Source organism: Salmo salar, chromosome ssa09 (genome assembly GCF_905237065.1).
Source record: "Salmo salar chromosome ssa09, Ssal_v3.1, whole genome shotgun sequence".
Lineage (NCBI taxonomy): Eukaryota > Metazoa > Chordata > Actinopteri > Salmoniformes > Salmonidae > Salmo > Salmo salar.
The window spans coordinates 115512578-115526660 of record NC_059450.1 but is presented as its reverse complement, the minus strand read 5'-3'; the positions used below and the strand labels follow the sequence as shown (position 1 = coordinate 115526660).

General features: G+C 42.1%; 1 protein-coding gene across 1 annotated transcript; it reads right to left on the bottom strand.

Moving 5' to 3' along the window:
- Positions 1-3453: 3453 nt before the first annotated feature.
- LOC106612375 (rho-related GTP-binding protein RhoU-like) lies at positions 3454-13215 on the bottom strand. The gene is made up of 3 exons (XM_014213455.2): positions 12735-13215; positions 10655-10713; positions 3454-5905 (listed from the first exon to the last, which is right to left on the bottom strand). Exons 1-3 carry the CDS (start codon positions 12949-12951, stop codon positions 5450-5452), a joined length of 732 nt encoding a protein of 243 aa, XP_014068930.1. The 5' UTR covers positions 12952-13215; the 3' UTR covers positions 3454-5449.
- Positions 13216-14083: the final 868 nt, after the last annotated feature.

Genomic DNA, 14083 nt, shown 5'->3' with positions numbered 1-14083 from the left:
TCCAGAAGATATACAGTGCCTTCGGAAAGTACTCAGACCCCGTGACTTTTTCCACATTTTGTTACGTTACAGCCTTATTCTAAAATTGATCAAATATTTTTTTCCCCTCATCAATCTACATACAATACCCCATAATGACAAAGCAGAAACAGTTTATTATTTATGCTAATATATACAAATGTCAAACCTGAAATATCACATTTACATAAGTATTCAGACCCTTTACTCAGTACTTTGTTGAAGCACCTTTGGAAGCCATTACAGCATTGAGTCTTCTTGGGTATGACGCTACAAGTTTGGCACACCATTCCTCTCTGCAGATCCTCTCAAACTCTGTCAGGTTGGATGGGGAGCGTTGCTGCACAACTATTTTCAGGTCTCTCCACAGATGTTCGATCGGGTTCAAGTCCGGGCTCTGGCTGGGCCACTCAAGGGCATTCAGAGGCTTGTCCCGAAGCCAATCCTGTATTGTCTTGGCTGTGTGCTTAGGGTGGTTGTCCTGTTGGAAGGTGAACCTACATCCCAGTCTGAGGTCCTGAGTGCTCTGGAGCAGGATTTCATCAAGGATCTCTCTGTACTTCATCTTTCTCATGGTTTGAGAGTCTTTAGGTGCCTTTTGGCAAACTCCAAGCGGGCTGTCATGTGCCTTTTACTGAGGATTGGCTTCAGTCTGGCCACTCTACCATAAAGGCCTGATTGGTGGAGTGCTGCAGAGATGGTTGTCCTTCTGGACGGTTCTCCCATCTCCACAGAGAAACTCTGTCAGAGTGAACATCAGGTTCTTGGTCACCTCCCTGACCAAGGCCCTTCTCCCCCGATTGCTCAGTTTGGCCAGGCGGCCAGCTCTAGGAAGAGTCTTGGTGGTTATAAACTTCTTCCATTTAAGAATGACGGAGTTTACTGTGTTCTTGGTGGACCTTCAATGCTGCAGAAATGTTTTGGTACCCTTCCCCAGATCTGTGCCTCGACACGATCCTGTCTCGGAGCTCTACGGACAATTCCTTCGACCTCATGGCTTGGTTTTTGCTCTGCCATGCACTGTCAACTGTGGGACCTTATATAGACAGGTGTGTGCCTTTCCAAATCAAATCAAATCAAAGTTTATTTGTCACGTGCGCCGAATACAACAGGTGTAGTAGACCTTACAGTGAAATGCTTACTTACAGGCTCTAACCAATAGTGCAAAAAAGGTATTTGGTGAACAATAGGTAAGTAAAGAAATAAAACAGCAGTAAAAAGACAGGCTATGTACAGTAGCGAGGCTATAAAAGTAGCGAGGCTACATACAGACACCGGTTAGTCGGGCTGATTGAGGTAGTATGTACATGTAGATATGGTTAAAGTGACTATGCATATATGATGAACAGAGAGTAGCAGTAGCATAAAAGAGGGGTTGGCGGGTGGTGGGTGGCGGGAAACAATGCAGATAGCCCGGTTAGCCAATGTGCGGGAGCACTGGTTGGTCGGCTCAATTGAGGTAGTATGTACATGAATGTCCAATCAATTGAATTTACCACAGGTGGACTCCAATCAAGTTGTAGAAACATCTTAAGGAGGATCAATAGAAACAGGATGCACCTGAGCTCAATTTAGAGTCTCAAAGCAAAAGGTCTGAATACTTACGTAAATAATGCATTTCTGTTTGTTTTTTTATACATTTGCAAAAATTTATAAAAAACTGTTTTTGCTTTGTCATTATAGGGTATTGTGTGTCGATTGCTGATAACTGTTATATTTCATCCATTTTAGAATAAGGTCATAACGTAACAAAATGTGGAAAAAGTCAAGGGGTCTGAATACTTTCCGAAGGCACTGTATATTGTCTTTTATGATGTCTGACTTATTGATATTCCAGATGGCATCGAACATGTTTTCTCCTTTCACAATACTTCAGAGGTCTTCTAAATCAGACAGTTGCACACCACCAGTCAACAACAGTCAAATCTGAAAACAGAAAGGGTGTTTCATCTTGCACTGTAAATCTTTTTCATTTTTTCGCTGTGAACGACACTTGGATTCAGGATTCCTATCTGAAAAGGCAGTATATCCCAAAGGTAGATTTTACGGCTAAGTATAAGTACTGGCTTGTCTCTACCATACTGCTTATCACCATTACCACCATGGACACAATGCAATGGCTCCTTCTGAGAGAGACAAAAACAACAGATTTGTGTCAAACTATCAGTGCACCTCACAGAAACCATTTTAACCATTATAATTAAACCGCTGGCCCAATGCCTACCTCCGCTTCATCCACACTGTCACCAGACTCTGTACGCACACCCAACTGCCGTCCAAACACAACAACTCTCAAGATATCATTACAGCTTAAAAACAGACTTTAACCAGACGTAATTGTCTACCCATTATCTCCACTGTGGTGACGTGAAGGAAGACTTTCTCTTCTTGCAATTCTACTGCAATTCTCCTCCATTTATAATAGACTCCGCACCAAAAACACTGATATGACTACCAACTGTTCAGTTGTAATAGGGATGTATTGATGGATTGTCATAGATAATATTGGAGAGTTTTTAGGAGAGTTCTTTTTTCTTCTTCAGGAGAACCAAAGAGCTATTCCTATAAGGGGCACGATTGTCAATGATCATCCATCACAACTCAGCACATTCTTGCTGGTATCATTTCATATATTTTTAAATGTAAGGTTGTCTAACTACACAAATACTTTTTGAGATCAACTGACACTAACCAAAGAGTTTCTCAAATTGAAGCACTCCTGTTCAATTTTAGTCTGAGAGTTTGACGGTGTGATATTACGTTGCTTCTTGTGTAAATATTTTCCGTCTGGATTTGAATGATTTAAATGGATGATTTAATGATTTCATTTAACGATTTTCTGGATCTATGTCAAGTAATGCAAGGTGAAGAAATGGCACAGCAGCCATTTTGGGAGGGGGTGTGGATGACCACACGTCATAGCAGTAAAAAATCCATATTGGGCTTTAAAATCATTTCCAAAAAGACTTAGAAATCTATTTCAAATGACAAAAAATAAAATGACAGTAAAGCTCTTTAAAAAGAACTTGCAGTGTTTTGTGTTGGCGGTTGTCCTATCTGTCTGTGGTTCTAGACTTTAGGGAGGTTCTTTGAATAGACCTCGGATCAGCTTCCCCAAGTCCAAACCTGAACTAAATAATTAGAAGGTTGCACACAGAACAGACCTTGGGTCAGTGCTTAGGGACACCTTTCACCCACACAGTGGGACAGCTCGAGGCCTGATACCAAAACTAGGGTGTGATGGGGGTGACGAACACAGTGTTCCTCAAAACACATTTACATAGTGTTTTTACCTTCGACCTCACACGGAGTGTCACCAGTATTCATTTTAGACTCAATGGGAGATAGGATTCATTCAATCCCTCACACACTCCACACAGGGTAAAAGTTAGCATATCTCTCTGCAAACGCATAGAAACACAGATACACGGCATGTTTTTGTTAAGATTTCACATTTATTTAGATCTCTGTTGCTTTTATAAACAGTCCTTGACAGTATCAGACAGCAAGTGAAACACTTCTGTCTCATTCTGTACCATTTAGGGGGGTTTAGGGATAGTTTGTGATGAATACAGACCAAAAATGTACACACAATTACCCAGAAAAAACAACAACATTGTTATACAAAATATACATTTCATTTCTCATACATTTGTTTGTAGGGTTGATCAGTGGCTGTGCATTTTATAGTTGATGCCCCAAATAAAGGGATACACACAGAGAGCATACAGACAGGCTTCTGAAAAATAAGAAGCAATTACAATTGGCTTCGTTAGCGATTCGCCCCGTTATCATAAGGTTGTTGGAGAGGAGAACGAGAGCCAGTGAACTCAAAATTTGGGCTTATAGTACTGTAATTACAAAAATGTAGTGATCAACAGTGGAGTGAAAACCTTGCGACTCTCACGGAAGGGTGAAAATCGAACGTTTCAAATGACAAAGAGAGACATCAGACACTGTGCAGTCTAAAGGCCATTCGCATGGCATCATTGGCACAACACCAACAAAGTATTTGGGCTAAGCGTGATACGTGCAATTTACAGTGGCACCACCACATGACCTTGTGTTCCTCAATCTAATCTCCTCACTCCGACAGAGTGAGACAACGCTCCCATCAGTTGAGGAGTGGCTATTGGATGGAAACCGCCGAGTTCTCCGGTTGAAGCAGGATGAGTGGAGATCAATGAGGGTGTGTATTGTTGAGAGAGCTCTTAAAGGTCTGACCATTAATGTGTATTGATGAGGAGCACTTTTCTGTCTGGGGAGCCCAGTCCCTCACTGTGTGGTCTGCTAACAGTGGCAGCAGCTGTATCAACAGACACTTACAATGTAACGCTGCAGTTGGTCATGTGGTTAAACACACACACATAAATACGCACACATAAACACACGCACACACACCAGGCTTAACCCTCCACCCCCTGGCTTAATGGCAATGACAGAGTGACCACCACCAGAGGACCATGGGGCCAGGTCATGCTGCTGACAGTGATGACTAGGGCCAGGTGGAAAAGTCCCTTATCAATACCTCTAAAGTCTTGTCTGTAAATGCAATTGATACGATTGTAAGATATGAACGTATTGTAGCTGTATTCGTATAGTAGCGCCGTTTGGTTTGAGTTGAATTCCACGTTAATCCCTCGGTTTGTTTCCGTCTAGCTCTACCAATGAGATCTATCGGCTGTTTGATTACAGAGTCATGTGGATCGCATAAAAGATGTGAACATATATAAGGTATGATGATGGGGGGAATACATACTCTATGCAGCACATCATGATATAGTATTTAAATCTTTTTTTAAAGGGTGGCATATAAGAGTACATCCCAGTCTTTTCCCCTCCCCACCCATCAGTTCAAATAAAACTCATTATTGCTCCGAGTTCAACTCGCTCTTTGCTCCATTGTATTGTCAATCATATTGATGGTTTTACTCCTTGATCTTCTGTGATAGCACTCTGCTCAAAGGTTAGAGTTCAGACCAGCTCAAGCAGACCGGGAGTGGTTGGAGCACAGTCCTGTCAGTCTCTGCAATCAACCAATCAGTGGATCTCCTCCAACTTGAGACACTCTCACTCCCCAGTCCATCCCCTCGCTCCACTAAGCCGTAGGTCCTTGGTCATTCATTTTGACTAGGGTTGCAAAATTCCCTGAACTTTCAATAAATTCCCAGGTTTTCCTGAAATCCTAGTTGGCAGATTCTGGATTCCCTGCTTATTCCCTTCTGATTTCGGGAATCCTCCAACTGGGATTTCATGAAAACCAGGGAATTTATTGAAAGTTCCCAGTATTTTGCAACCCTAAAAATGTGGGGTCATCTGAGAGGAGCTAAGACAGAAGTCCTTCAATCCATATGAACAACATAGGCTCATCTGAACACGTTTCCAGTCCCAGTTTCATAGACCTAGTCAATATCCCTCTCCTCTTCTCTCTCTACTGGATACAGACGTACTTCTTCCACCACGACTTGGACAGTGTCTTCATCTTATCAGCAGTGCTGCGCACCTTCCTCTCCCGCCGCGCCCTCCTATCGGCGTGCTTCATCCCCACGGCGATGGCCGCGTCAAACACCTCCTTCAGGTTCTTCTGGGTGAGCGCCGAGCACTCCACGTACGCCACGGCGCCCACTTTGTCCGCCAGGGCGCGGGCGTCCACCTCGGCCACCGGCCTCTCCCTCCGCCGGGCCAGCTCGATCAGCACCTTGACGTCCTCGCGCAGGTCACACTGGGTTCCCACCAGCAGCATGGGCGTGAGCGGGCAGCGCCGGCGGATCTCTGGGACCCACTTCTCCCAGACGTTCTGGAAGGAGGCAGGGCTGACCACGCTGAAGCAGAGGAGGAGGGTGTCGGTGTGCGAGTAGCAGAAGTGACGGAGCTTATCGAATTCATCCTAAGGAGAGAGAGAGAGAGAGATAAGGGACATGGGGGCGTTAGTGAGAGGTTGGCATTCAGCAGTAACAACACAGGGCCAGTCCCATTATATATGAACCCAAAGAAATGGTGAACTGAGTATCTTGAAAAAGGTTGACTTGGCATAAGCATTGTAACACGTATAGAAGGGGAAAAAAGCATAAGGGAGAAGATGTTTAGGAAACTATATTTCCAAAATAATTTATGTTTATAGAAGACAGGTGAAGAGGGAGATCAGCAGTGAGGATAAGTTCACTTCTAAAATATTATTTAAAAATTATAATTCTGCTGGATACTATACTTAATTGTCTTGACGTTTTGCGGCTCCAAGCACGTATGATGTTTTATAAAATCCATCAAGGTCTTACAAACATTTTCCAAAGCACCTAATCCCTAGGTAGTTGAGTTTTACCAACTCTAGTGTGTGATGTATTTCACTTCAAGGTTCACACACAAACAAACCAGTTTCACACCAACACATTTCAGTAATCGCTTTATAGGTCAATGCAAAACAAGCAGGCAGAATGTCAGTGGAAATAAATGGTGGTGATAATCTTTCCATAACAAACCATGTGAGAGAAGTCTGTTTATGTTGAGCAATAACCTCCTCTTTTATATCACACTGATCTCCCAAATGAACACCGTGGAGCCACAGAGCCTTGGGTAACAAGGGCCTCCCACATCCTTGATTACACAGATTAAGGCTGGCAGAAACTTGACACAAATCCCTCTCTCTTTAACCCTTTTCAGAAGCCTAACAGGGAAAGGTACTTTTTTTATATTCAGTAGCCTCTGACTGGAATAGTCTTTTCCCACACTTTTCCTTTCCAAATCATACTTTCACCTTTAGTGTTTGCAAACTGAGGTGATGGCGCAGAGATATTGGCTAACATACAAAATGCATCAATCTTGCTGAGCGGGGAGTGACTTTGTTTAATTAACAAGGTAATTCTCAAGAAACCAGTTATAAAATGTATGTAGCAAATTTAGTTACATAACCATGATGCATCTGCAAAAATCAACTATCATTCTGCAAAAATCATCTATAATTCTGAGGACTAAGATGTTTCGTTTTTGGAAACATGTCTTACTTTAAATACAATTTTAATTTCAGCCTGATTTTTTTAACATTTTCACCCCAATTCCACATTACCGAAATGCGTCCAGATGAAATTTTTGGGTAATGTTATTTAAAACATTATTTAGAAAAACCTAACTTATTTGAATAAAACAAAATATGTTGCTGTAGTTTGTCAATAAATCATAAAAATGGTATACTAGTTGAAGTTTACATTAAAGTATAATATTTATTACATACAAACAGTGTCTCATTACCGTACCACTTTTTCAAGTTCCTGTAAAAACTACAATCAGTTTTTAAATAAAGTTTTATTCACCCATGGTGGATCATCTAGAGGAGTGGTCCTTAGCTGAGCACAAGTTAATGTATTCGCTTATATGCTTTCATAAAAGGTTTATTATTCTCAAACACCCCCTTTACCCCACTTGGCTTTCTCATTATCGAAACGGTTAAAGAGCTCAAATTGGGAAAAAGGCAGATTTCATTTTATAATAATTGTATAATTTCATTAGACATATTTTTTTCAGTGTTATGTTTAACTAACCTTCATTTTCATTAGGGGGAGCAATGTAAAAAAATATATTAGAAATATAGATTTCTTTATTACTTTTTGGAACTTTGAAAACTGTTACGGTAATGAGAATTTTGTGAATTTGTTGGTACAATGCATATCTGATCAAAAAACATAATTATGAAATAGATAAGTACAGATCCTAATCTCAGTGATTCAAGCAGGCATTTCGTGAAAAATGTTTATAATTTTTTACAGTTTTGTGACAATGACCTAACAGCCATGGCAGCAGTTGTTATAGTTTATCTCAGGCGTTCTCAGGGTGCGGTATCTGCTCTCCTGCTATGAAAGTGCATATATGTACAGTAAGTGTTTGTTGACTTTGCATGTGTTTGCCCCATCTCTCTGTGGCTGTGAGAGTGGAGGATTTAGAAGTTGTGTACAAAGTAAACAGATCCATTCAGCCTTAAGACGACTGTGAGGAGTTCACTACAGTGCATGTACGCTGGGAAGTGTTTGGGCCTTGTGTTCATTCCAATGGTTGTGAACTCTACACTCAACCAAACACAGTCAAGTCTTCTTAGGAAAAACAACTTGGATGTTGTGATTGTGTTTACAGTACTGGCAGTGCCCTGCGGTGCTAGTGAACGTCACTTTATTTATTTATATATATATATATATATATATATATAGGGAAGGGCACAACTTGTACTGCACTGACTCAGATGACTGATGATTGGCTAAAATAAACGGCTAATAAGATGATAGTGTAACGGCTCTCGTTAGAAAGAGAAGTGGTCCAAGGCGCAGTGTGGTAAGTGTTCATGATCATTTATTTCACAACACACTCAAACAAAATAACAAATGGTGGGAGCGCACAGGCGCACAAAAAACGAAAGCGCACAGTTCTGTCAGGCTCAGGTGCTAAACAGAAAACAAGCTCCCACAAACACGGGTGGAAAACAGGCTGCCTAAGTATGATTCCCAATCAGAGACAACGATAGACAGGTGCCTCTGATTGGGAACCACACTCGGCCCAAAAACAAAGAAACAGAAAACATAGACTTCCCCACCCGAGTCACACCCTGACCTAACCAAACATAGAGAATAATAAGGATCTCTACGGTCAGGGCGTGACAGATAGTTGGAGCTGTATTGTTAGATTTCAGTGCCGCCTTTGGTGTTACTGATCATAATTTGTTATTGAAAAAAACTAACTTGTTATGGCTTTACATCACCTGCTATCACATGGTTGGAGAGTTACTTATCCAATAGAACTCAGCGAGTATTCTTCAATGGAAGATTCTCTAACATCAGATATGTACAGTGCGGTATCCCTCAGGGCAGTTGACTTGGGCCACTGCTCTTCTCTATTTCTACAAATTATTTGCCACTTGTCTTACAACAAGTTAAAATGACTATGTATGCTGATGATTGCACACACTACACATCAGCACCTACAGCCAGTGAGCTCACTGAGACTATTAATAAGGACTTACCGTCAGTGTCAGACTGGGTGATTAACAATAAACTGGTCTTAAATACATCTAAAACCAAAAGTAACACATTTGGTTCAAAGCATTCACTTAGACCTAAACCTCAAAGACAGGGAATTTTTACTAGGATTAAACGTCAGGAATTTTGAAAAACTGAATTTAAATGTATCTGGCTAAGGTCTATGTAAACTTCTGACTTCAACTGTACATGAACAACATGCATGATAGTCTCATGGTTGAGGGTTGAGGATAAATGTACTAATTCTCTGCTAGTCTTTTTAAGAAACATTTGTGTGTTGAAAATGCCTAATCACTTGTATAATCTATTTGCATACACTTCAAACAGACATACATACCCCACCAGACACGCCACTATGTGATTCTTCACGGTACCCAAACCAAAAACAGATTTAATGCGTCACTCATGTCATCGTGGAATGCTCTGCCACAAGAGGTTACTCAGGCAAAAAGCAAATTTAGCTTTAAAAAAACGGATAAAAAAACTATTTCTCACAGTGCCTCTCCTCGTTATAAAGATCACATTTAACTGTACTGTATGTAAGAATATGCATATATTAAGTGTAAATAGTATATTTGTTGTCTCTTGGTGTCTCTCCTATAAAAAATATATATTTTGAATTTAATGTAATATCTTACGTTGTTCTTGTCTTTTACTGTTCTGTACTTTGTCATGTATTCATATGTTTTATGTGGACCCCAGGAAGAGTAGCTGCTGCATGTGCAGTAGCTAACGGGAATCCTAATAAACTAAACTATGCTCTCTGGGTTGTAGCTATAGAATGAAATTAAGACACCACCCATGCCCAGAGAGAAAACACCAGGGCTTTCACAACCTCTTCTCTTTCTAGAACAATCTAACCATGTTAAAAAGGCTTAGCATGACGCTCAGAGCTCAGGCGCACAACTCTCAGTTACACCAACCGTGCCTGCCTATGCCTGCACAACTACAGAGAAAGGGGGTGGGGGGAAAAGAGGAAGAGAGCAGAACGAGATAAAAAATAACATGCATTAACAGCTACTTTCTGCGATTGCGTCGTCTCCCTCCTAGCGGTTGCCACACAACGTGGCTTCAACCCAGATCTGTTCTGTTCTAATGAGGTCCCGCCTTTCTAACGCCTCTAACCATTCGCAAATCCCCCCTCCCAACCCCCCATCACCAAAAGCTATGCCAATGGATTTGCCTGGTTCCCACTTCAGATGTAGAGTGGCAGCAAAGCCCAGGAATTCATTTCTCTCTAGGGGGGGTGTTAGAGAGATATTCTCAGGAGAACCAGCGGGCCCCACAGCTGCCACAGAGTAGTGGTAGAGCCTGGGAAATAAGATGGTGCCCCAGAATGCTGCCTTGAGCAATACCCACCAGCAAAGTCGACATGCAAGACAAAAGCCAATACCGTCTCTGACTCTAAAATCATGTAACGTATGAGAACCAAGCAGAAGAAGGAGAATGGCCGTTGGGGAAATTCAGTGGTGCCCAGCATAAATTTTCCTCTGGGCATACATGCCTGTGACAGAGAGCGGTGAACGCAGCACCAATAGGTCGAAGCATACTGTGTGGAAGCACTGTATGTAGTGTGTGGAGTGTTGCTCTGCTGCACGTCGATATGAGGCTAGGGTTCTCACCTGTCCAGCAGTGTCACAGAGCTGTAGCCTCACAGGGTGTCCGTCCACCTGCACCACCGCTGTTGGGAGAGGGAGAGAGAGGGAGAGAGGGAGAGAGGGGGAGAGAGGGAGAGAGAGGGAGAGAGGGAGAGAGGGAGAAAAAAAAATCAGCAGGGCTATAGTCTCATCTGCCTCCACATTGCTCCACCTGACACTTCAAACAAACATACACACACACAGAAAGGAAGAGACCCCTGACAGATGAGAGGCCAGCCCACCAAAATATCCTCTGGGAAAAACAAAGGCAAGCCAGTTTGACGTACTTCATACCCCCTGGACACAGTGAACAGAAAACTCACCCATCCCCCTAACTCAGAGTGGCGGTCTTGTCTCGCCCACCCACTCGCCCAGTTAAAGTAAAGGCAATAACTACTCTCTTTCATACCATATTCTGTTCTTTCAAGCTTTGAAAGCCCTGCCAAGCTGTCTACAGAGGAAAACAAAGCAGATTTGTTTGTTTAGTGACTCTCCCAATAGCTCTCTCCAGATTGGAAGAGTACTATGAGTCATGTCACTAGCAGTTTCATTATAGGCCATGTTTCAAAAGAGCCCAATGTGGTGAAGCTTATGGAAGTGTTTACAAAGCGCCCGGGGTATATGGTCACATCACCTGATCAAAGAGCTGTGGGGACTAGTCCGCCACAGCATCGGACTACTCCTCATTAAACCCAGCGCCTATTGTGCAATCATTCCCAAATCCCTGACATATGATCTGCCTTGTATTCTACTTGGGCCCAAAACTCTCTGCCCTCCCTCTCTCTCCATCCCTTCCTCCCTCTCTTTCCTCTACCCCAAGTGTCACCTGTGGAATTGCATAACTGCCCAGAAATCAGCTTTCAAAAGAGGGCTCTGATTCCAGGGACTGACTCATGACATCATCAAATGGGGCCCCAACTGCACAATCCCTCTCTGTCATGAGGGAGAAAGACAATCTCTGCTCAGAGCCATTGCAACAGATGTGTCCATTCCATTAGAGCAGAGAGACGGGTTTCAGGTCAAGGCTGACAACAATGGCCAGAGTTGTGCAATCCAAAACCATGCCTGCCTGCGAGAAGCATGTTCAACAAGAATGTGCTGTTCATTTTAGGATAACTTGGATTTCTGAGGGCAGTGAGAGAGGGATGAATACTAAGGGTATTAGTGTGTGTATACGCCTATTAAAAATATGCAATAGTCTCATTCAAAACTTTCCATAGCGGTTAGCATAAGTATAGTTAGGTGTTTAGAATGATAGAATGGTTATAATAGATGTATATTCCTGATGAACGTAAGAGCAGCTGTGTCTATCATTTTGAATGGCCATAAAGATGGTGTCATTTTCCTAATCAAGCCTTCCCTAGACTCCTATAGTTAACATGTCATGCAAGTTTAGATTAATTCAGACATTGTGTTTTGGTGGAGGTTTCCTGAGATCAAAGTTTATAGCGAAAACTTCAAAAGGAAGAATAGGCCTCTACTGAGATAATGACGCGCTAACGTCAGTGTGTGCGGGCGTTGTCATCACTTGCCAACCGAGGTTAGTTTCAACAAGTATGCCGTTTAAGTTTTCAACCATTCGGTACGTTAGACAAACATTTGCTGGTGGCTACGTTTTGGAAAATGGAATTCTGCCAACTGGAAATTACAACAGGCCCGGGCGTATAAAATGACCAGGGCGCATAATTTGTGTGCAATAATACAAATATCTGCAGACAGACAATCGCTGCTGTTAGCCTCGAGGGCAACAAAATGACACAAGAAAAGTTAGGTGATTCGTTCCGCAGAATGGGTGGCTGCAAGAGAGAGCCAGCGCATTTCCCCGTTACAATGTAACAGATGTTCACTATGGTCAATTAAGGCTTTGTTACAATGTAGCAATGTGCAATATATGGGTGTTGGCCCATAGTCAAAATCAAAACGTAGCAATGTGCAACAGAAAACATGTTTTATGTTTATTTTATCTGGCTGGGAAGATGCAGATTTGATGTCTGTAGGAGACAAATGTATCATTCTTTTTTTTGTCCAAGAATAGTACCACAATAAATGATTTTAACTGGCTCACCTGAAAAGTCATCAAACGCAGTGGGGACGTACTTCGTTGGATAGCCATTCGTTGTGTAGCTGACAACTAGGCTGGTCTTCCCAACCGCTCCATCGCCGAGTAGTACGCACTTCAACACCCGCTCCTGAGCCTCGAATGGCCGGGAAGTTTTGGGTTTGTGCGGCGGCACTGGAGGAGCCATGGTCTGGTTATAATCCATTGGAACTGGAGGTGACATTCAGCACTGGTTACGAACACCTTTTCCTTACTCCAGTAGGAGCAAATAAAGAGAGCACCATGAAAATGTGTTCTGTAGCCTATAATATATTTGTCAATTAGACAGGTTGGTCTACAGCATTTTTTAAAATTTGTTAGAATTCAAAGCAGTAGTCTTGTGCTCGCCAAAGAACTAATAATCAGTGTGTGCAAAAAGTTGAAAACAGGCACTTCTCTCGGTTTTGAATACTCCAATCTGTTACACATTGGAGGAGGAGGGTCTGCTTTATAACTTCAAGCACGATTTGACTATTCCCTCCCCTCCTCCACCACTGCGCTTTGAAAGGAAGCGAGTTGATGGGCACGCCTTCTGTCAGTGGCAAAATGAACGTATTCATGTTCCTGTAGGTTTATGTACTGCAGGGGTCCCCAATTACATTCAGCCGTGGGCAGATTTTTCCTTGAGCGGATGGTCGGGGGCCTGAACATAGTTATAAATAAATTGGGAACAGATTTACTAAATTAAAATAACTTTGTGCTGTTACAGTCTTTAATGTCCAACAGCGAAAATGATCAAATATATATATATATGTGTGTGTTTTTCTGCTCAGAATTTGAGAACCCTGGTGTTCTGTATTCAATGTAGTATATTGAACACCTCAAATAATTAATAGACATGCATTTGTGTAGCCCACCATTCCCTGTTCCCATTCATTTTAGATTAACACGAAGAGAAAAACTTGAAAGGCAACCTTTGGAGAACTTTGACATTCATTGCCCCTTTGTGAATTTACCTTCTAACTATTTCAAATGAGGGCCAGTAACTCAAAACATAATTCTACAAAAAAATGTTGGCCCTACCCTTCAACTGTACATGACTAATTGGCTTTGTCAAGCTGCTGGTTGTGAAAGGAGACATTTCTTTGACACCCTACCTACTCAACATGTTTGAAAGTGAGTGTGGCACACCTTTGACAGATTTACGCTGATACAATATTATTTCAATGGCCTACATTGAGATCAGATTAAACAATGTGCCTACAAACTAGGCTCAATACACAGTAATAACACCTCGTTTGAGGTCAGGGCATGTTGAGACTTGTCAAGGTAAGCCCAGTTTAAAAGGCCCAATATCCATGCCGACCTTTTAATAA

Bases quoted from the DNA above. Each gene is read 5' to 3' on its own strand.
- LOC106612375 (XM_014213455.2), bottom strand. From the start codon at position 12,951: ATGTCACCTCCAGTTCCAATGGATTATAACCAGACCATGGCTCCTCCA. The intron at 10,714-12,734 runs GTGAGCCAGTTA...CTCTCCCAACAG, and splicing joins TGCGTTTGATGACTTTTCAG to CGGTGGTGCAGGTGGACGGA. The intron at 5,906-10,654 runs GTGAGAACCCTA...CTCTCTCCTTAG, and splicing joins TCTGTGACACTGCTGGACAG to GATGAATTCGATAAGCTCCG.